At 57.3% G+C, this 24,240-nt stretch overlaps 1 protein-coding gene across 1 annotated transcript in view; it reads left to right on the top strand.

The window, feature by feature from the left end:
• Window positions 1-103: 103 nt before the first annotated feature.
• Window positions 104-24,240, top strand: part of LOC134174586 (SH3 and multiple ankyrin repeat domains protein 1-like) — a gene marked incomplete at its 5' end in the record, with an annotated part of 46,448 nt that continues 22,311 nt past the window's right edge. The window contains 8 exon segments of the mRNA XM_062639728.1: window positions 104-177; window positions 180-290; window positions 293-386; window positions 389-517; window positions 3,351-3,491; window positions 7,071-7,184; window positions 8,503-8,578; window positions 22,766-22,848. Of these exon segments, the coding sequence (XP_062495712.1) occupies window positions 104-177; window positions 180-290; window positions 293-386; window positions 389-517; window positions 3,351-3,491; window positions 7,071-7,184; window positions 8,503-8,578; window positions 22,766-22,848 (822 nt within the window).

The raw sequence follows: 24,240 nt of genomic DNA, 5'->3' as shown, positions 1-24,240 counted from the left end.
ACCCCCCCATCACCCCCATCCCCCCCTATCTCCCCCTTTATACCCATCCCCCCTCCCCCCATCTCCCCCTTTGTACCCCCCATCCCCACCCCCCCTCCCCCAGTTCCGTTCCAGGAGAGCCCCCAATTCACCTCCCGCCGCCGCGACCCCCCCCGTGGCCTCCCCCCTCCCCCCAGCGCCTCCTCCGAGCCAACAGCGACTCGGGAGGGGGGGGAGGGGCCGGGCTCCCTCCGGGGGGGGGCGGGGGGGGGATGCTTCCCGATTGGATGCTCCGGGGACATCCCCCCCCCGCCCCCAGGCCACCCCCGGGGCCCCTCCCCCCCCTTCCTCTGTGCCCCGCCCCCCCCCGCCCCCCGGCCCCCCCTCGGGGACCCTGCGCAGCGCCAGCAGCCCCGGGGGGCCCGGACCCGCTCCCCCTCCCGTGGGAGGCACGCGGAGGAGCCCCGGAGGGCGAGGGGAAGGGCCAGGTATGGGGGGGGATGTGGGGTTATGGGGGGGGTATGGGGGGGGGTGGAGTGTGGGGTGTGGGTGTGGGGTTATGGGGGGGTGGGGGGTGGGGTATGGGGGTGGGGGGGGGGATGTGGGGTGTGGGTGTGGGGTTATGTGGGGTTATATGTGGGGTGTGTGGGGGGGATGTGTGGGGGGGGGGGTGGGGGGTGGGGTATGGGGGGGAGATGTGGGGTTATGTGGGCTTATGGGGGGTGGGGTATGGGGTTATGTGGGGGTGTGGGGTGTGGGGTTATGGGGTGGGGTATGGGGGGGGATGTGGGGTTATGGGGGGGGGTGGGGGGTGGGGTATGGGTGGGAGGGGGGATGTGGGGTGTGGGTGTGGGGTTATGGGGTGTGGGGTATGGGGTGTGGGGTATGGGGGAGGGATGTGGGGTTATGGGATGGGGGGGGGGTGGGGGTGTGGGTGTGGGGGTGGGGTTATGGGGGGGGTGGGGGGTGGGAGATGGGGGGGATATGGGGTTATGTGGGGGGTGGGGGTATGGGGTGGGGTTATGCGGGGTTATGGGGTGTGGGTGTGGGGGTGGGGTTATGTGGGGGTGGGGTGTGGGGGGGGATGTGGGGTTATGGGGGGGTGGGGGGTGGGGTATGGGTGTGGGGGGGGGGGATGTGGGGTGTGGGTGTGGGGTTATGGGGTGTGGGGTATGGGGGGGGATGTGGTGTTATGGGGGGGTGGGGGGTGGGGTATGGGTGTGGGGGGGGATGTGGGGTGTGGGTGTGGGGTTATGTGGGGTTATGGGGTGTGGGGTGTGTGGGGGGGATGTGGGGTTATGGGGGGGGTGGGGGGTGGGGTATGGGGGGGAGATGTGGGGTTATGTGGGCTTATGGGGTGTGGGGTGTGGGGTTATTATGGGGCATGTGGTGTGGGGTATGGGGTTATGGGGTGTGGGGTATGGGGGGGGGATGTGGGGTTATGGGGGGGGTGGGGGGTGGGGTATGGGTGTGGGGGGGGGATGTGGGGTGTGGGTGTGGGGTTATGTGGGGTTATGGGGTGTGGGGTGTGTGGGGGGGATGTGGGGTTATGGGGGGGGTGGGGGGTGGGGTATGGGGGGGAGGTGTGGGGTTATGTGGGGTTATGGGGTGTGGGGTTATGTGGGGTGTGGGGTGGGGGGGGTGGGGTTATGTGGGGTGTGGGGTATGGGGGGGGATGTGGGGTTATGGGGGGGTGGGGGGTGGGGTATGGGCGTGGGGGGGGGGATGTGGGGTGTGGGTGTGGGGTTATGGGGTATGGGGTATGGGGTGTGGGGTATGGGGGGGGGATGTGGGATGTGGGGGGTGGGGGTGGGGTGTGGGGGGTGGGGGGTGTGGGGGTTGAGGTGTGGGGGGTGGGGTGTGGGGTGTGGGGCATGGGGGGGGGGATGTGGGTTCTCTCCATGGTGCTGACCCCATTGACGGGCTCCATCCATGGTCTCTCTCCATGGGTCCTGACCCCATTGACGGGCTCTCTCCATGGTGCTGACCCCATTGATGGGCTCCATCCATGGGTCCTGACCCCATTGACGGGCTCCATCCATGGTCCTGACCCCATTGACGGGCTCCATCCATGGTGCTGACCCCACTGATGGTCTCTGTCCATGGTGCTGACCCCATTGACGGGCTCCATCCATGGTGCTGACCCCATTGACGGGCTCCACCCATGGTCTCTCTCCATGGTGCTGACCCCATTGACGGGCTCCATCCATGGTCTCTCTCCATGGTGCTGACCCCATTGACGGGCTCCATCCATGGTCTCTCTCCATGGTGCTGACCCCACTGATGGTCTCTCTCCATGGGTCCTGACCCCATTGACGGGCTCTCTCCATGGTGCTGAACCCATTGACGGGCTCCATCCATGGTCTCTCTCCATGGTGCTGACCCCATTGACGGGCTCCATCCATGGTCTCTCTCCATTGTGCTGAACCCATTGACGGGCTCCATCCATGGTCTCTCTCCATGGGTCCTGACCCCATTGACGGGCTCCATCCATGGGTCCTGACCCCATTGACGGGCTCCATCCATGGTCTCTCTCCATGGTGCTGACCCCATTGACGGGCTCCACCCATGGTCTCTCTCCATGGTGCTGACCCCATTGACGGGCTCTCTTCATGGGTCCTGACCCCATTGACGGGCTCCATCCATGGTCTCTCTCCATGGTGCTGAACCCATTGACGGGCTCCATCCATGGTCTCTCTCCATGGGTCCTGACCCCATTGACGGGCTCCATCCATGGGTCCTGACCCCATTGACGGGCTCCATCCATGGTCTCTCTCCATGGTGCTGAACCCATTGACGGGCTCCATCCATGGTCTCTCTCCATGGTGCTGACCCCATTGACGGGCTCCATCCATGGTCTCTCTCCATGGTGCTGATCCCATTGACGGGCTCCATCCATGGGTCCTGACCCCATTGACAGGCTCCATCCATGGTGCTGCCCCATTGACGGGCTCCACCCATGGTCTCTCTCCATGGTGCTGACCCCACTGATGGTCTCTCTCCATGGTGCTGACCCCATTGACGGGCTCTCTCCATGGTGCTGACCTCATTGACGGGCTCCATCCATGGTCTCTCTCCATGGTGCTGAACCCATTGACGGGCTCTCTCCATGGTGCTGAACCCATTGACGGGCTCCATCCATGGTGCTGACCCCGTTGACGGGCTCCATCCATGTTCTCTCTCCATGGTGCTGACCCCATTGACGGGCTCCATCCATGGTGCTGACCCCATTGACGGGCTCCATCCATGGTCTCTCTCCATGGTGCTGACCCCATTGACGGGCTCCATCCATGGTCTCTCTCCATGGTGCTGACCCCATTGACGGGCTCCATCCATGGGTCCTGACCCCTCTCCCTCCAGCGCCGCCCCAGCCGCCGGGGGGTCCCTGGGGGGCCGTGGGGGTCGCCGCCGCCTCTACTCGGCCGTGCCGGGCCGCTCCTTCCTGGCCGTGAAGCCCTACCAGGCCCAGGGCGAGGGCGAGCTCAGCCTCAGCAAGGGCGAGCGCATCAAGGGTGCGTCCGGGGCCCCCCTTTGGGTGCCCCCAGTGCATGGGTGCCCCCATTGGGGGTGGTGTGGGTGCGGGTTTGGGTGCCCCCAGTGCATGGGTGCCCCCATTGGGGGTGGTGTGGGTGCGGGTTTGGGTGCCCCCATTGCATGGGTGCCCCCTTTGGGGTCGGTTTGGGTGTTGGTTTGGGTGCCCCCATTGCATGGGTCCCTCCATTGGGGTTGGTTTGGGTGCCCCCATTGGGGTTGGTTTGGGTGTTCGTTTGGGTGCCCCCATTGCATGGGTGCCCCCATTGGGGTTGGTTTGGGTGTTGGTTTGGGTGCCCCCATTGCATGGGTGCCCCCATAGGGGTTGGTTTGGGTGCCCCCATTGCATGGGTGCCCCCATTGCTGTTGGTTTGGGTGTTGGTTTGGGTGCCCCCATTGCATGGGTGCCCCCATTGGGGTTGGTTTGGGTGCGGGTTTGGGTGCCCCCATTGCATGGGTGCCCCCTTTGGGGTTGGTGTGGGTGCGGGTTTGGGTGCCCCCATTGCATGGGTGCCCCCATTGGGGTTGGTGTGGGTGTTCGTTTGGGTGCCCCCATTGCATGGGTGCCCCCATTTGGGTTGGTTTGGGTGCCCCCATTGCATGGGTCCCTCCATTGGGGGTGGTTTGGGTGCGGGTTTGGGTGCCCCCATTGCATGGGTGCCCCCATTGGGGTTGGTTTGGGTGCCCCCATTGCATGGGTGCCCCCATTGGGGTTGGTTTGGGTGCCCCCATTGCATGGGTGCCCCCATTGCTGTTGGTTTGGGTGCCCCCGTTGCATGGGTGCCTCCATTGGGGTTGGTTTGGGTGCCCCCATTGCATGGGTGCCCCCATAGGGGTTGGTTTGGGTGCCCCCATTGCATGGGTGCCCCCATTGCTGTTGGTTTGGGTGTTGGTTTGGGTGCCCCCATTGCATGGGTGCCCCCATTGGGGTTGGTTTGGGTGCGGGTTTGGGTGCCCCCATTGCATGGGTGCCCCCATTTGGGTTGGTTTGGGTGCCCCCATTGCATGGGTGCCCCCATTGGGGTTGGTTTGGGTGCCCCCATTGCATGGGTGCCCCCATTGCTGTTGGTTTGGGTGCCCCCGTTGCATGGGTGTCCCCATTGCATTGCATGGGTGCCTCCATTGGGGTTGGTTTGGGTGCCCCCATTGCATGGGTGCCCCCATTGGGGTTGGTTTGGGTGCGGGTTTGGGTGCCCCCAGTGCATGGGTGCCCCCTTTGGGGTTGGTGTGGGTGTTCGTTTGGGTGCCCCCAGTGCATGGGTGCCCCCTTTGGGGTTGGTTTGGGGGTTGGTTTGGGTGCCCCCAGTGCATGGGTGCCCCCTTTGGGGTTGGTGTGGGTGCAGGTTTGGGTGCCCCCATTGGGGGTTGATTTGGGTGCTACCATTGCTGTTGGTGTGGGTGTTCGTTTGGGTGCCCCCATTACATGGGTCCCTCCATTGGGGTTGGTTTGGGTGCTCCCATTGCATGGGTCCCTCAATTGGGGTTGGTTTGGGGGTTGGTTTGGGTGCCCCCAGTGCATGGGTGCCCCCATTGGGGTTGGTTTGGGTGCCCCATTGCATGGGTCCCTCCATTGGGGTTGGTTTGGGTGTGGGTTTGGGTGCCCCCATTGCTGTTGGTTTGGGTGTTCGTTTGGGTGCCCCCATTGCATGGGTGCCCCCATTGGGGTTGGTTTGGGTCACCTTTGGGTGCGGGTTTGGGTACTCCTATTGCATGGGTCATTCTATGGGTCATGCTATGGGTCATGCTATAGATCAGTCTATGGGTCATTCTATGAGTCATTCTATGGGTCACAGTATGGGTCACACTATGGGTCATGCTATGGGTCACGCTATGGGTCATGATATGGGTCACGCTATGGGTTCTGCTATGGGTCATTCTATTGGTCACGCTATGGGTCATTCTATGGGTCATGCTATAGGTCAGTTTCTGGGTCATTTTATGGGTCATGCTATGGGTCACGCTATGGGTCATGCTATAGGTCAGTCTATGGGTCAGTTTATGGGTCATTCTATGGGTCATGCTATGAGTCACACTATGGGTCACACTATGGGTCATGCTATGGGTCATGCTATAGGTCAGTTTGTGTGTCATTCTATGGGTCCTGCTATGGGTCACGCTATGGGTCACGCTATGGGTCATGCTATGGGTTGTGCTATGGGTCATTCTATTGGTCACGCTATAGGTCATGCTAGGGGTCATGCTATAGGTCAGTTTATGTGTCATTCTGTGTGTCATTCTATGGGTCACGCTATGTGTCATGCTATGGGTCACGCTATGGGTCACACTATGGGTCATGCTAGGGGTCATGCTATAGGTCAGTTTATGTGTCATTCTGTGTCATTCTATGGGTCATGCTATGGGTCATGCTATGGGTCACGCTATGGGTCACACTATGGGTCATGCTAGGGGTCATGCTATAGGTCAGTTTATGTGTCATTCTGTGTGTCATTCTATGGGTCATGCTATGGGTCATGCTATGGGTCACGCTATGGGTCACACTATGGGTCATGCTAGGGGTCATGCTATAGGTCAGTTTATGTGTCATTCTGTGTGTCATTCTATGGGTCACGCTATGTGTCATGCTGTGGGTCATGCTATGGGTCGTGCTGTGGGTCATTCTATTGGTCACGCTATAGGTCATGCTAGGGGTCATGCTATGGGTCACGCTATGGGTCACTCTATGGGTCATGCTCTAGGTCAGTTTATGTGTCATTCTGTGTGTCATTCTATGGGTCATGCTATGGGTCACGCTGTGGGTCATGCTATGGGTCGTGCTATGGGTCATTCTATTGGTCACGCTATGGGTCACGCTATGGGTCACGCTATGGGTCATGCTATGGGTCATTCTGTGTGTCATTCTATTGGTCACGCTATGGGTCATGCTATGGGTCACGCTATGGGTCATGCTATGGGTCACGCTATGGGTCACGCTATGGGTCACGCTATGGGTCATGCTATGGCTCACGCTATGGGTCACGCTATGGGTCACGCTATGAGTCATGCTATGGGTCACGCTATGGGTCACTCTATGAGTCACGCTATGGGTCATGCTATGGGTCGTGCTGTGGGTCATTCTATTGGTCACGCTATGGGTCATTCTATGGGTCACTCTATGGGTCAATCTATGGGTCACGCTATGGGTCATTCTATGGGTCACGCTATGTGTCATGCTATGGGTCACGCTATGGGTCACGCTATGGGTCACGCTATGGGTCATGCTATGAGTCATGCTATAGGTCACGCTATGGGTCATTCTATGGGTCACGCTATGGGTCACGCTATGCGTCACTCTATTGGTCACGCTATGGGTCATGCTATGGGTCACGCTATGGGTCACTCTATGAGTCACGCTATGGGTCATGCTATGGGTCACGCTATGGGTCACTCTATGAGTCACGCTATGGGTCATGCTATGGGTCGTGCTGTGGGTCATTCTATTGGTCACGCTATGGGTCATTCTATGGGTCACTCTATGGGTCACGCCATGGGTCACGCTATGGGTCACTCTATGGGTCAATCTATGGGTCAGCCCCCCCTAACCCCATCTCCCCCCCCCATAGTGCTGAGTGTGGGTGAAGGGGGGTTCTGGGAGGGCCAAGCCCGCGGCCGCATCGGTTGGTTCCCATCGGAGTGCGTGGAGGAGGTTCCAGCCCGGACCCCCGAGGGCAAGACAGGTACCCCCCCCCTGCCCCACACCTGCCCCATAAGTGGGACCCCCAACCCTGACCCCCAAGTGGGACCCACAGCCCTTGAGAGGGGGTTAACCTAATGGGCTCCATCAAAGAGGAGGTTTAAATGGGACCCATAAGTGGGGGGAGCCCCTCAGGATGACCCCCAACCTGCCCCATAAGTGGGACCTACAAGCCTGACCCCCAAGTGGGACCATAGCCCTTGGGGGGGTTTGGTCAACCCAATGGGCTCCATCAAAGAGGAGGCTTAAATGGGACCCATAAGTGGGGGGATCCCCTCAGGATGACCCCCAACCTGCCCCATAAGTGGGACCCCCAACCCTGACCCCCAAGTGGGACCCACAGCCCTCTGGGGGGAGATCAACCCAGTGGTCTCCATCAAAGAGGAGGCTTAAATGGGACCCATAAGTGGGGGGAGCCCCTCAAGATGACCCCCAACCTGCCCCATAAGTGGGACCCCCAACCCTGACCCCCAAGTGGGACCATAGCCCTTGGGGGGGTTTGGTCAACCCAATGGGCTCCATCAAAGAGGAGGTTTAAATGGGACCCATAAGTGGGGGGAGCCCCTCAGGATGACCCCCAACCTGCCCCTTAAGTGGGACCTACAACCCTGACCCCCAAGTGGGACCCACAGCCCATGCGAGGGGGTTAACCTAATGGGTTCCATCAAAGAGGAGGTTTAAATGGGACCCATAAGTGGGGGGAGCCCCTCAGGATGACCCCCAACCTGCCCCATAAGTGGGACCCCCAACCCTGACCCCCAAGTGGGACCCATAGACCTTGCGAGGGGGTTAACCTAATGGGCTCCATCAAAGAGGAGGTTTAAATGGGACCCATAAGTGGGGGGAGCCCCTCAAGATGACCCCCAACCTGCCCCATAAGTGGGACCCCCAACCCTGACCCCCAAGTGGGACCCACATCACTGGGGTCCCCAACTGCATCCCTTCAATGGGACCCCCAAGTGGCCCTCAATGGGACCCCCAAGTGGTACCCATGGGGAGGACCCCAACCGCATCCCTTCAATGGGACCCCCAAGTGGTACCCATGGGGAGGACCCCAACCGCATCCCTTCAATGGGACCCCCAAGTGGGACCCACATCACTGGGGGACCCCAACCGCATCCCTTCAATGGGACCCCCAAGTGGTACCCATGGGGAGGACCCCAACCGCATCCCTTCAATGGGACCCCCAAGTGGCCCCTCAATGTGACCCCCAAGTGGGACCCACATCATTAGGGGGTGGGGGGGGTCCCAGCCCCATAGAGGGCCCCCCCCGACCCCCATGTGCCCCACATGTGCCCCAGAGAGCCGCAGTGACAAGGCCAAGCGCCTCTTCCGCCATTACACCGTTGGCTCCTATGACAGCTTCGATGCCCCCAGGTGAGACCCCAAACCCACCCCATAACCCCCCCATATCCCCCCTATGGCGCCCCCTTTGTGCCCCCCCCAAAACCCCCAAAATCCCATGAAATCCACCCAAAATTGACCCCGAATTGCGCAAATTCCGCTCAAAAATCGCACCGAATCCGCGGAATTCTCCCAAATTCCCCCCAATTCTCCCAAATTCCCCCAAACGGGTCTGAATTTCTGCCCAAATTGTCAAAAAATTTTCCCAAATTCCCCCAAATCCTTGCCAAAATCCCTCAATTCTCCCCAAAGTCTTCCAAATTCCATTCAAATTCCTCCCAAATCCTTCAATTTTCCCCTGAATCCCTCCCAAATTCCAAATTCCTAAAAATTCCAAATTTTCCCCTAAATCCCTTCAAATTCTGCCAAATTCCTCCAAAATACCCCAAATTCCTCCCAAATCCCCCCAAATTCCACTCAAATCCCTTCAAATTCCCAAATTTTCCCCTAAATCCCTTCAAATTCCCCAAATTCCTCCAAAATCCCCCAAATTCCTCCAAAATCCCCCCAAATTTTTCCCCAAATCCCTTCAAATTCCAAATTTGCCCCCTAAATTCCTCCCAAATCCCCCCAAATTCCTCCAAAATCCCCCAAATTCCTCCAACCCCCCCCCAAATTACACTGAAATCCCCCCAATTCCTCCCAAATTCTGCCAAATTCCACTCAAGTTCCCCCAAATCCCTTCAAATTCCTATTTTTTCCCAAAAAAATCCCTTCCAATTCACCCCAAATTGCACTCAAATTCATCCTAAATTCCTCCAAAATCCCTCCAAATTCCACCCAAATCCAAAAATTTTTCCCTAAATCCCTTAAAACTCCCCCCAAATCCCCCAAATTCCTCCAAATCCTTCTAAAATCCCCCCCAATTTCACTCAAATCCCCCCCAATCCTTTCAAATTCCAAATTTGCCCCTAAATTCCTCCAAATTTCCCCCAAATTCCTCCAAAATCCCCCCAAATTTCACTCAAATTCCCCCCAAATCCCTTCAAATTCCAAATTTGCCCCTAAATTCCTCCAAATTTCCCCCAAATTCCTCCAAAATCCCCCAAATTCCACTCAAATTCCCCCCAAATCCCTTCAAATTCCAAATTTGCCCCTAAACTCCTCCAAAATCCCCCAAATTCCTCCAAAATCCCCCAAATTCCACTCAAATTCCCCCCCAATCCCTTCAAATTCCAAATTTGCCCCCCAAAATCCCCCAAAATCCTCCAAAATTCCCCCAAAATTCACTCAAATTCCCCCCAAATCCCTTCAAATTCCAAATTTGCCCCCCAAAATCCCCCAAATTTCCCCCAAATTCCTCCAAAATCCCCCAAATTCCACTCAAATTCCCCCCCAATCCCTTCAAATTCCAAATTTGCCCCCCAAAATCCCCCAAAATCCTCCAAAATTCCCCCAAAATTCACTCAAATTCCCCCCAAATCCCTTCAAATTCCAAATTTGCCCCCCAAAATCCCCCAAATTTCCCCCAAATTCCTCCAAAATCCCCCAAATTCCACTCAAATTCCCCAATTTTCCCCAAATCCCCCCCCAATTCCTCCCAAATTTCCCCCCGTTCCTCTCAAACCCCTCCCCCCACCCCCATCCCTCCCCCCACCCCCCCCCCCGGGGCCTGACCCGGTTCCCGCCGTCCTTGCACGCGCGTGTCCCGGCGCGGCCCCCGCCCCTCCCCCACCCCCCCTCCCCCACCCCCCCCTTCCCCCCGCCCCTCCCCCACCCCCGTCCCACTTCCTGGCTTCGGGGCCCGGCGGCGGTTGTGGGGCGCTGGGGGGGGCCCTATGGGTGCTATGGGGCTGGAGGACCTCGGGTGAGTTGTGGAGCTGGGGGCTATGGGGCAGTTGTGGGGCTTGGAGCATCTATGGGGCAGTTGTGGGGCTTGGAGCATCTATGGGGCAGTTATGTGGCTCGGAGCATCTATGGGGCAGTTGTGGGGCTTGGAGCATCTATGGGGCAGTTATGTGGCTTGGAGCATCTATGGGGCAGTTGTGGGGCTCGGAGCATCTATGGGGCAGTTGTGGGGCTTGGAGCATCTATGGGGCAGTTGCTTGTGTGGCAGTTGTGGGGCTGGAGGATCTGGAGTGAGTTGTGGGGCTGAGGGCCTATGGGGCAGTTGTGGGGCTTGGAGCATCTATGGGGCAGTTGTGGGGCTCGGAGCATCTATGGGGCAGTTGCTTGTGGGGCTGGAGGATCTGGAGTGAGTTGTGGGGCCTATGGGGCAGTTGGGCATCTATGGGGCAGTTGTGGGGCTTGGAGCATCTATGGGGCAGTTGTGGGGCTCGGAGCATCTATGGGGCAGTTGTGGGGCTCGGAGCATCTATGGGGCAGTTGTGGGGCTCGGAGCATCTATGGGGCAGTTGTGGGGCTTGCAGCATCTATGGGGCAGTTGCTTGTGGGGCAGTTGTGGGGCTGGAGGATCTGGAGTGAGTTGTGGGGCTGAGGGCCTATGGGGCAGTTGGGCATCTATGGGGCACTTCTGTGGCTTGAAGCATCTATGGGGCAGTTGTGGGGCTGGGGTCTATGGGGCCTTTGGGCATCTATGGGGCAGTTATGTGGCTCGGAGCATCTCTGGGGCAGTTGTGGGGCTCGGAGCATCTATGGGGCAGTTGTGGGGCTTGCAGCATCTATGGGGCAGTTGCTTGTGTGGCAGTTGTGGGGCTGGAGGATCTGGAGTGAGTTGTGGGGCTGAGGGCCTATGGGGCAGTTGTGGGGCTTGGAGCATCTATGGGGCAGTTGTGGGGCTTGGAGCATCTATGGGGCAGTTGTGTGGCAGTTGTGGGGCTGAGGGCCTATGGGGCAGTTGTGGCGCTTGGAGCATCTATGGGGCAGTTGTGGGGCTTGGAGCATCTATGGGGCAGTTGTGTGGCAGTTGTGGGGCTGAGGGCCTATGGGGCAGTTGTGGGGCTCGGAGCATCTATGGGGCAGTTGTGGGGCTTGGAGCATCTATGGGGCAGTTGCTTGTGTGGCAGTTGTGGGGCTGAGGGCCTATGGGGCAGTTGTGGGGCTCGGAGCATCTATGGGGCAGTTGTGGGGCTTGGAACATCTATGGGGCAGTTGTGGGGCTCGGAGCATCTATGGGGCAGTTGCTTGTGGGGCAGTTGTGGGGCTGGAGGATCTGGAGTGAGTTGTGGGGCTGAGGGCCTATGGGGCAGTTGTGGGGCTGAGGGCCTATGGGGCAGTTGTGGGGCTTGGAGCATCTATGGGGCAGTTGTGGGGCTGGGGGCTATGGGGCAGTTGTGGGGCTTGGAGCATCTATGGGGCAGTTGCTTGTGTGGCAGTTGTGGGGCTTGGAACATCTATGGGGCAGTTGCTTGTGTGGCAGTTGTGGGGCTGAGGGCCTATGGGGCAGTTGTGGGGCTTGGAGCATCTATGGGGCAGTTATGTGGCTTGGAACATCTATGGGGCAGTTGTGGGGCTCGGAGCATCTATGGGGCAGTTGTGGGGCTCGGAGCATCTATGGGGCAGTTGTGGGGCTCGGAGCATCTATGGGGCAGTTGCTTGTGTGGCAGTTGTGGGGCTGAGGGCCTATGGGGCAGTTGTGGGGCTTGGAGCATCTATGGGGCAGTTGTGGGGCTTGGAGCATCTATGGGGCAGTTGCTTGTGTGGCAGTTGTGGGGCTGAGGGCCTATGGGGCAGTTGTGGGGCTTGGAGCATCTATGGGGCAGTTGTGGGGCTGGGGGCTATGGGGCAGTTGTGGGGCTCGGAACATCTATGGGGCAGTTGTGGGGCTTGGAACATCTATGGGGCAGTTGTGGGGCTTGGAGCATCTATGGGGCAGTTGTGGGACTCGGAGCATCTATGGGGCAGTTGGGCCGTTGTCTATGGGGCAGTTGTGGGGCTTGGAGCATCTATGGGGCAGTTGATTGTGTGGCAGTTGTGGGGCTGGAGGATCTGGGGTGAGTTGTGGGGCTGAGGGCCTATGGGGCAGTTGTGGGGCTTGGAGCATCTATGGGGCAGTTGTGGGGCTCGGAGCATCTATGGGGCAGTTGTGGGGCTCGGAGCATCTATGGGGCAGTTGCTTGTGTGGCAGTTGTGGGGCTGGAGGACCTGGGGTGAGTTGTGGGGCTGAGGGCCTATGGGGCAGTTGGGCATCTGTGGGGCAGTTATGTGGCTTGGAGCATCTCTGGGGCAGTTGTGGGGCTGGGGGCTATGGGGCAGTTGGACATCTATGGGGCAGTTATGTGGCTTGGAGCATCTATGGGGCAGTTGTGGGGCTCGGAGCATCTATGGGGCAGTTGTGGGGCTTGCAGCCATCTATGGGGCAGTTGCTTGTGGGGCAGTTGTGGGGCTGGAGGATCTGGAGTGAGTTGTGGGGCTGAGGGCCTATGGGGCAGTTGGGCATCTATGGGGCAGTTGTGGGGCTTGCAGCATCTATGGGGCAGTTGTGGGGCTTGCAGCATCTATGGGGCAGTCGTGGGACTTGGAGCATCTATGGGGCAGTTGCTTGTGTGGCAGTTGTGGGGCTGAGGGCCTATGCGGCAGTTGTGGGGCTCGGAGCATCTATGGGGCAGTTGTGGGGCTTGGAACATCTATGGGGCAGTTGTGGGGCTTGGAGCATCTATGGGGCAGTTGATTGTGTGGCAGTTGTGGGGCTGGGGGCTATGGGGCAGTTGTGGGGCTTGGAGCATCTATGGGGCAGTTGTGCAGCTCGGAGCATCTATGGGGCAGTTGATTGTGTGGCAGTTGTGGGGCTGGAGGATCTGGAGTGAGTTGTGGGGCTGAGGGCCTATGGGGCAGTTGTGGGGCTTGGAGCATCTATGGGGCAGTTGTGGGGCTCGGAGCATCTATGGGGCAGTTGCTTGTGGGGCAGTTGTGGGGCTGGAGGATCTGGAGTGAGTTGTGGGGCTGAGGGCCTATGGGGCAGTTGGGCATCTATGGGGCAGTTATGTGGCTTGGAGCATCTATGGGGCAGTTGTGGGGCTGGGGGTTATGGGGCAGTTGGGCATCTATGGGGCAGTTGTGGGGCTTGGAGCATCTATGGGGCAGTTGCTTGTGGGGCAGTTGTGGGGCTGGAGGATCTGGAGTGAGTTGTGGGGCTGAGGGCCTATGGGGCAGTTGGGCATCTATGGGGCAGTTATGTGGCTTGGAGCATCTATGGGGCAGTCGTGGGACTTGGAGCATCTATGGGGCAGTCATGGGACTTGGAGCATCTATGGGGCAGTTATGTGGCTCGGAGCATCTATGGGGCAGTTGTGGGACTTGGAGCATCTATGGGGCAGTTGTGGGGCTTGGAGCATCTATGGGGCAGTTGTGGGGCTCGGAGCATCTATGGGGCAGTTGTGGGGCTCAGAGCATCTATGGGGCAGTTGATTGTGTGGCAGTCGTGGGACTTGCAGCATCTATGGGGCAGTTATGTGGCTTGGAGCATCTATGGGGCAGTTGTGGGGCTTGCAGCATCTATGGGGCAGTCGTGGGACTTGGAGCATCTATGGGGCAGTTGCTTGTGGGGCAGTCGTGGGGCTTCCATGGGGGGGGGGGGGGGGAGTTATGGGTCATACTGGTGTGTACTGGTGCCGTACTGGTGCATAATGGTGCTTCAATGGGTGCTATAGGGTGCTGCAATGGGTGCTATAGGGTACTGCAATGGGTGCTATAGGGTGCTGCAATGGGTGCTATAGGGTACTGCAATGGGTGCTATAGGGTGCTGTACTGGTGATACTGGTGCTGTGCTGGGTGCTATAGGGTGCCACAATGGGTGCTATAGGGTGCTGTGCTGGGTGCTATAGGGTGCCACAATGGGTGCTATAGGGTGCCGCAATGGGTGCTATAGGGTGCCACAATGGGTGCTATAGGGTGCTGCAATGGGTGCTATAGGGTGCTGTACTGGTGATACTGGTGCTGTGCTGGGTGCTATAGGGTGCTGCAATGGGTGCTATAGGGTGCCGCAATGGGTGCTATAGGGTGCCACAATGGGTGCTATAGGGTGCCACAATGGGTGCTATAGGGTGCTGCAATGGGTGCTATAGGGTGCTGTACTGGTGATACTGGTGCTGTGCTGGGTGCTATAGGGTGCTGCAATGGGTGCTATAGGGTGCTGCAATGGGTGCTATAGGGTGCTGTACTGGTGATACTGGTGCTGTGCTGGGTGCTATAGGGTGCTGCAATGGGTGCTATAGGGTGCTGCAATGGGTGCTATAGGGTGCTGTACTGGTGATACTGGTGCTGTGCTGGGTGCTATAGGGTGCTGCAATGGGTGCTATAGGGTGTTGTACTGGTGATACTGGTGCTGCAATGGGTGCTATAGGGTGCTGCAATGGGTGCTATAGGGTGCTGTAATGGGTGCTATAGGGTGCTGCAATGGGTGCTATAGGGTGCTGTACTGGTGATACTGGTGCTGTGCTGGGTGCTATAGGGTGCTGCAATGGGTGCTATAGGGTGCCACAATGGGTGCTATAGGGTGCCACAATGGGTGCTATAGGGTGCTGCAATGGGTGCTATAGGGTGCCACAATGGGTGCTATAGGGTGCCGCAATGGGTGCTATAGGGTGCTGCAATGGGTGCTATAGGGTGCTGCAATGGGTGCTATAGGGTGCTGCAATGGGTGCTATAGGGTGCTGCAATGGGTGCTATAGGGTGCTGCAATGGGTGCTATAGGGTGTTGTACTGGTGATACTGGTGCTGCAATGGGTGCTATAGGGTGCTGTGCTGGGTGCTATAGGGTGCTGCAATGGGTGCTATAGGGTGCTGCAATGGGTGCTATAGGGTGCTGTACTGGTGATACTGGTGCTGTGCTGGGTGCTATAGGGTGCTGCAATGGGTGCTATAGGGTGCTGCAATGGGTGCTATAGGGTGCTGTAATGGGTGCTATAGGGTGTTGTACTGGTGATGCTGGTGCTGTGCTGGGTGCTATAGGGTGCTGCAATGGGTGCTATAGGGTGCCGCAATGGGTGCTATAGGGTGCCGCAATGGGTGCTATAGGGTGCCACAATGGGTGCTATAGGGTGCCGCAATGGGTGCTATAGGGTGCCGCAATGGGTGCTATAGGGTGCCGCAATGGGTGCTATAGGGTGCTGCAATGGGTGCTATAGGGTGCTGTGCCGGTGTTGTACTGGTCTGTACTGGTCTGTGCGCATCTCATACTGGTCCATACCATTCCTGTACTGGTCTATATCAGTCTGCGATGGTCTGCACTGGTCCATACTGGTGGTACTGGTCCCGTACTGGTCCATAGCACCCTGTATTGGTGATACTGGTGCTGTACTGGTCTGGTTTGGTCCCATACTGGTCCTGCACTGGTCTGTACCATTCCCATACTGGTCCGTACTGGTGCTCCCGTTCCTATACTGGTCCATACTGGTCCATACTGGTTCGTACTGGTGCTCCCGTTCCTATACCAGTCCATACTGGTCCGTATTGATGCATACTGGTCCATACTGGTGCTCCCGGTCCTATACTGGTCCTATACTGGTCCTTACTAATGCTCCCGTTCCTATACTGGTCCATACTGGTCTGTACTGGTCCATACTGGCCCGTACTGAAGCTCCCATTCCTATACTGGTGCATACTGGTCCGTACTGGTCCTTACTGGTCCATACTGGTCCGTACTGATGCTCCCGTTCCTATACTGGTGCATACCAGTCCATACTGGTCCCTACTGGTCTGTGCTGATGCTCCCATTCCTATACTGGTCCATACTGGTCCATACCGATCCATACTGGTCCGTACTGGTCCATACTGGTCCTTATGCGTCCGTACCGATCCATACCAATCCACACCGATCCATACTGGTCCATGCTGGTCCATACCAATCCTTACTGGTCTGTACCGATCCATACTGCTCCATACCGATCCATACAGGTCCATACCGATCCATACCGACCCATACTTGTCCATACTGGTCCGTACTGGTCCGTAACGATCCATACTGATCCATACTGGTCCATACTGGTCCATACCGGTCTATACTGGTCTGTACCGATCCATACCGATCCATACTTGTCCATACTGGTCCATACTGATTCATACCGATCCATACTGGTCCATACCGACCCATACTTGTCCATACCGATCCATACCGATCCATACCAATCCATACTGGTCCGTACTGGTCTGTACCGACCCATACTGGTCCATACTGGTCGATACCGATCCATACTGGTCCATACTGATCCATACTGATCCATACTTGTCCATACCAATCCATACCGATCCATACCGATCCATACTGGTCCATACCGACCCATACTGGTCCGTACCGATCCATACCGGTCCTTACCGGTCCATACCGATCCATACTGGTCCGTACCGATCCATACCGATCCATACTGGTCCATACCGATCCATACTGGTCCGTACCGATCCATACCGATCCATACTGGTCCATACCGATCCATACTGGTCCATACCGGTCCATACTGGTCCATACCAATCCATACTGGTCCGTACTGGTCCTTACTGGTCCATACCGATCCATACCGATCCATACCGATCCATACCGGTCCATACTGGTCCATACTGGTCCATACTGGTCCGTACTGGTCCATACCGATCCATACTGGTCCATACTGGTCCGTACCGATCCATACTGATCCATACTGATCCATACTGGTCCATACCGGTCCATACTGGTCCATACTGGTCCATACTGGTCCATACTGGTCCATACCGGTCCATACCGATCCATACTGATCCATACTGGTCCATACTGGTCCATACCGATCCATACCGACCCATACTGGTCCATACTGGTCGATACCGATCCATACTGATCCATACTGGTCCATACTGGTCCATACTGGTCCGTACCGATCCATACTGGTCCGCACTGGTCCGCACTGGTCCGCCCCGCCCCCTCCCCGTCCCTCCGCTCTCTCCGCCGCCTCGCGGCCTCCGTACCCCTCCCCCTCCCTCCTCCCCCTCCCCCTCCCCCCCCCGCTTCCCTCTCTCCATCCATTTCCCCTCCCCCTCCCCCCCCTCCCCTCCCCCCCCCGTTCCCGCGCCTCCGCCGCGTTTCCCGCGTTTCCCGGGGCCCGGTTCCCGCCGTTTGGGGGGGGGATGCGCGCGGCCGCCGCCCCCCTCCCCCCCCCGCCCCCCCCCCTCTGCTCGAGCTGGCCCCTGCTCGCCCCCCCCCGCCGCAGCGTCTGGTTCATCTACAGGTACGGGGGGGGAGGGGAGAGAGGGGGGCAGGGGGGACCCATAGGGACACATAGGGACCTATAGGGACACATAGGGGACCATAGACATCCCATAGGGACCCCATAGATATCCCATAGGGACCCCATAGATATCCCATAGACATCCCATAGGGACCTCATAGATATCCCATAGGGACCCCATAGGGAGCCATAGGGAACCATAGGGGACCATAGGGAGCCATAGGGACACATAGGGACCCATAGGGAATCATAGGGACCCATAGGGAATCATAGGGACCCATAGGGAACCATAGGGACCTATAGGGACACATAGGGACACATAGGGAACCATAGGGAGCCATAGGGAACCATAGGGAACCATGGGGAACCATAGGGACCCCATTGACATCCCATAGGGACTCCATAGACATCCCAAAGGGAAACCATAGACATCCCATAGGGACCCCATAGGGACCTCATAGATATCCCATAGGGACCCCATAGGGACCTCATAGATATCCCATAGGGTCCCATAGGGACCCCATAGACATCCCATAGGGAAACCATAGACATCCCATAGGGACCCCATAGGGACCTCATAGATATCCCATAGGGACCCCATAGATATCCCATAGGGACCCCATAGGGACCCATAGGGAACCATGGGGACACACAGGGACCTATAGGGAACCATAGGGACACATAGGGACACATAGGGAACCATAGACATCCCATAGACATCCCATAGGGACCCCATAGGGGCCTCATAGACATCCCCTAGACATCCCCTAGACAAACCATAGACATCCCATAGACATCCCATAGGGACCCCATAGACATCCCATAGGGACCTCATAGACATCCCATAGGGACCCCATAGACATCCCATAGACATCCCATAGGGACTCCATAGGGACTCCTAGGGACCCCATAGGCATCCCATAGGGACCCCATAGACATTCCATAGACATACCATAGGGACCCCATAGACATCCCATAGGGTCCCATAGGGACCCCATAGGGACTCCTAGGGACCTCATAGATATCCCATAGGGACCCCATAGACATCCCATAGACATCCCATAGGGACCCCATAGACATCCCATAGGGTCCCATAGGGACCCCATAGACATCCCATAGGGATCCCATAGGGACCCCATAGGGACTCCTAGGGACCTCATAGATATCCCATAGGGACCCCATAGGGACCCATCGACATCCCATAGGGACCCATAGACATCCCATAGGGACCCCATAGGGACCCCATAGGGACCCCAAAGACATCCCATAGGGACCCATAGACATCCCATAGGGACCCATAGACATCCTATAGGGACCCATAGGGACCTCATAGACATCCCATAGGGACCTCATAGATATCCCATAGGGACCCATAGACATCCCATAGGGACCCATAGACACCCCATAAACATTGCATAGACACCCCATAGACATCCCACAGACACCCTATAGACATCCCATAGACCCTTCATAGAGACCCCATGCATCCTGCATAGACCTCCCATAGATACCCTATAGACATCCCATGGACATCCCATAAGCATCCCATGGACACCCCATAGACATTCCATAGGCAACCTATAGACCCTCCATAGGCATCCTATAGAGACCCCATAGAGACCCACAGACCCCTCCATGGACATCCCATAGACATCCCCTAGATCCCCATAGACACCCTATAGACCCCCCCATAGGCACCCTATAGACCCTCCATAGCCATCCTATAGAGACCCCATAGAGACCCATAGACCCCTATGAACATTCCCATAGACACCCCATAGACACCTCCATAGACACCCTATAGACCCCCCATAGGCACCCTATAGACCCTCCATGGCCATCCTATAGAGACCCCATAGAGACCCATAGACCCCTCCATGGACATCCCATAGAGACCCTATGGACCCCCCCATAGGCACGCTATAGAACCTCCATAGGCATCCTATAGAGACCCCATAGAGACCCATAGAACCCTATGAACGTTCCCATAGACACCCCATAGACACCTCCATAGACACCCTATAGACTCCCCCATAGGCACCCTATAGAACCTCCATAGGCATCCTATAGACACCCCATAGAGACCCATAGACACGTCCATAGACACCCTATAGACCCCCAATTGGCACCCTATAGAACCTCCATAGGCATCCTATAGAGACCCCATAGAGACCCATAGGCCCCTATGGACGTTCCCATAGACACCCCCATAGGCATCCTATAGAGACCCCATAGCGACCCATAGACCCCTCCATGGACATTCCCATAGACACCCCATGGACTCCTCCATAGACACCCTATAGAGCCCCCCCATAGGCACCCTATAGAACCTCCATAGGCATCCTATAGAGACCCCATAGAGATCCATAGACCCCTATGGAAGTTCCCATAGACACCCCATAGACACCCTATAGACCCCCCCATAGGCACCCTATGGAACCTCCATAGGCATCCTATAGAGACCCATAGACCCCTATGGATGTTCCCATAGACACCCCATAGACACCCCCATAGGCACCCTATAGCCCCCCCCATAGACTCCCTATAGACCCCTCCATAGGCACCCTATAGAACCTCCATAGGCATCCTATAGAGACCCCATAGAGACCCATAGACCCCTAGACCCCTCCATAGGCACCCTATAGCCCCCCCCATAGGCACCCTATAGAACCTCCATAGGCATCCTATAGAGACCCCATAGAGACCCATAGACCCCTATGGACGTTCCCATAGACACCCCATAGACACCCTATAGACCCCCCCCATAGACTCCCTATAGACCCCCCCATAGACACATATGGGGACACAGGGGACCATAGATGGGACATGTATGGGGACACGTGTGGGACATGGGATCATGTGTAGGGACCCCTATGGGGGGGGGGGGGAAGGGGGGCCTGCATAGGGACCCATAGGGGTCCATTGTGGGGGGGGGGGGGGCAGGGGGCCCTGTGTGGCCTCCTGCCCGCTAAGACACGTATGTACACGTATGTACACGTGTGTGCGTGTGTGTCCGTGTGCGTGTGCAGGTGGCGGCAGCGGGCAGGGCACACGCGTGTGTGGGGCTGGGGGCACTCGGGGGGCACCTCTGCCCCCCCCCCCCCATCACCCCATGGGGCCGCGTGTGCTCATGTCCCATGTGTATCACCTGTGTATCCTGTGTGTATCCCATGTGTATCCCATGTGTATCCCGTGTGTATCCCCTGTGTATCCCGTGTGTATCCCATGTGTATCCCATGTGTATCCCATGTGTATCCCATGTGTATCCCGTGTGTATCCCGTGTGTATCCCATGTGTATCCCGTGTGTATCCCCTGTGTATCCCGTGTGTATCCCGTGTGTATCCCGTGTGTATCCCGTGTATATCCCATGTGTATCCCTTGTGTATCCCGTGTGTATCCCGTGTGTATCCCGTGTGTATCCCGTGTGTATCCCGTGTGTATCCCGTGTGTATCCCATGTTTATCCCGTGTGTATCCCATGTGTATCCCCTGTGTATCCCGTGTGTATCCCATGTGTATCCCATGTGTATCCCGTGTGTATCCCGTGTGTATCCCCTGTGTATCCCGTGTGTATCCCATGTGTATCCCGTGTGTATCCCATGTGTATCCCATGTGTATCCCCTGTGTATCCCATGTGTATCCCGTGTGTATCCCCTTTGTATCCCGTGTGTATCCCATGTGTATCCCGTGTGTATCCCGTGTGTATCCCGTGTGTATCCTGTGTGTATCCCCTGTGTATCCCGTGTGTATCCCGTGTGTATCCCGTGTGTATCCCATGTGGATCCCGTGTGTATCCCGTGTGTATCCCATGTGTATCCCGTGTGTATCCCCTGTGTATCCCGTGTGTATCCCGTGTGTATCCCGTGTGTATCCCCTGTGTATCCCATGTGTATCCCCTGTGTATCCCATGTGTATCCCGTGTGTATCCCCTTTGTATGCCGTGTGTATCCCATGTGTATCCCGTGTGTATCCCATGTGTATCCCATGTGTATCCCATGTGTATCCCGTGTGTATCCCGTGTCTATCCCTTGTGTATCCCATGTGTATCCCTTGTGTATCCCATGTATATCCCGTGTATCCCGTGTGTATCCCGTGTGTATCCCGTGTGTATCCCGTGTGTATCCCATGTGTATCCCGTGTGTATCCCGTGTGTATCCCGTGTGTATCCCGTGTGTATCCCATGTGTATCCCGTGTGTATCCCATGTGTATCCCGTGTGTATCCCGTGTGTATCCCCTGTGTATCCCGTGTGTATCCCATGTGTATCCCGTGTGTATCCCATGTGTATCCCGTGTGTATCCCGTGTGTATCCCGTGTGTATCCCGTGTGTATCCCGTGTGTATCCCGTGTGTATCCCATGTGTATCCCTTGTGTATCCCCTGTGTATCCCCTGTGTATCCCATGTGTATCCCGTGTGTATCCCGTGTGTATCCCGTGTGTATCCCCTGTGTATCCCATGTGTGTCCCATGTGTATCCCGTGTGTATCCCCTGTGTATCCCGTGTGTATCCCCTGTGTATCCCGTGTGTATCCCATGTGTATCCCTGTGTATCCCCTGTGTATCCCCTGTGTATCCCCTGTGTATCCCATGTGTATCCCATGTGTATCCCGTGTGTATCCCGTGTGTATCCCGTTTGTATCCCATGTGTGTCCCGTGTGTATCCCGTGTGTATCCCGTGTGTATCCCGTGTGTATCCCTTGTGTATCCCGTGTGTATCCCCTGTGTATCCCGTGTGTATCCCGTGTGTATCCCGTGTGTATCCCCTGTGTATCCCGTGTGTATCCCATGTGTATCCCGTGTGTATCCCCTGTGTATCCCATGTGTATCCCGTGTGTATCCCGTGTGTATCCCCTGTGTATCCCCTGTGTATCCCCTGTGTATCCCGTGTGTATCCCGTGTGTATCCCGTGTGTATCCCGTGTGTATCCCCTGTGTATCCCGTGTGTATCCCATGTGTATCCCCTGTGTATCCCCTGTGTATCCCGTGTGTATCCCCTGTGTATCCCGTGTGTATCCCCTGTGTATCCCGTGTGTATCCCGTGTGTATCCCATGTGGATCCCGTGTCCCAGTGATTACATCATCAAGGAGAAGACCGTTCTGCTCCAGAAGAAGGACAACGAAGGCTTCGGCTTTGTCCTGCGTGGGGCCAAGGGTGAGCAGGTGGGTGGATCGATGGTGTATCCCTTGTGTATCCCCTTTGTATTCCCTGTGTATCCCATGTGTATCCTGTGTGTATCCTGTGTGTATCCCATGTGTATCCCTTGTGTATCCCGTGTGTATCCCGTGTGTGTCCTGTGTGTATCCCCTGTGTATCCCGTGTGGATCCCATGTGTATCCCATGTGTATCCCGTGTGTATCCCGTGTGTATCCCATGTGGATCCCGTGTCCCAGTGATTACATCATCAAGGAGAAGACCGTTCTGCTCCAGAAGAAGGACAACGAAGGCTTCGGCTTTGTCCTGCGTGGGGCCAAGGGTGAGCAGGGGGGGCGATGGGGGTCTCTATGGGGGTCCATTGGGGGTCTAGGGGGGTCCTTAGGGGGGTCTATGGGGTCTTAGGGGGGTCTATGGTGGTCCTAGGGGGGTCTATGGGGGTCTATTGGGGGTCTATGGGGTCCATTGGGGGTCTAGGGGGGTCTATGGGGTCCGTTGGGGGTCTATGGGGTCCATTGGGGGTCCAGAGGGGGTCTATGGGGGTCCTAGGGGGGTCTATGGGGTCCATTGGGGGTCTATGGGGGTCCTAAGAGGGATCTAGGGGGGTCCAGAGGGGGTCTATGGGGGTCCTAGGGGGGTCTATGGGGTCCATTGAGGGTCTATGGGGGTCCTGGGGGGGTCTATGGGGGTCCGGGGGGCGTCTATGCGGGTCCATTGGGGGGTACATGGGGGTGCTGGGGGGGGTCTATGGGGGTCCAGAGGGGGTCTATGGGGGTCCTAGGGGGGTCTATGTGGGTCAAAGGGGGTCTATGGGGTCTACTGGGGGTCTATGGTGGTCCTAGGGGGGTCTATGTGGGTCCTAGGGGGGTCTATGGGGTCTATTGGGGGTCTATGGGGTGTCTATAGGGTGTCACTATGGGGGGGTCTATTGGGGGTCTATGGTGGTCCTAGGGGGGTCTATGGGGTTGCTGGGGGGGTTATGGGGGTCCTGAGGGTCTCTATGGGGGTCCAGGGGCATCTGGGTCAGATGAAGGAGATGGGGGTGAGGGTGAGGATGAGGATGATAGGGATGAAGGGGATGGGATGATGATGATGAGGATGGGGATGAAGGGTATGGGATAATGATGATGATGAGGATGGGGATGAAGGGCATGGGATAATGATGATGATGGGGATGAGGATGGGGATGAAGGGCATGGGATAATGATGAGGATGAGGATGGGGATGAGGATGGGGATGAAGGGCATGGGATGATGATGAGGATGGGGATGAAGGGCATGGGATAATGATGATGATGGGGATGAGGATGGGGATGAAGGGCATGGGATGATGATGATGGGGATGAAGGGCATGGGATTATGATGATGATGGGGATGAGGGATGAAGGGCATG

This window comes from Pezoporus occidentalis, unplaced genomic scaffold (assembly GCF_034315485.1).
Source record: "Pezoporus occidentalis ecotype Australia unplaced genomic scaffold, CSIRO_AGI_Poc_V1 ctg616, whole genome shotgun sequence".
In the NCBI taxonomy this organism is placed as follows: Eukaryota; Metazoa; Chordata; class Aves; order Psittaciformes; family Psittacidae; genus Pezoporus; species Pezoporus occidentalis.
The sequence above is the reverse complement of the archived record's forward strand: the minus strand, read 5'-3'. Positions and strand labels throughout refer to the sequence as shown.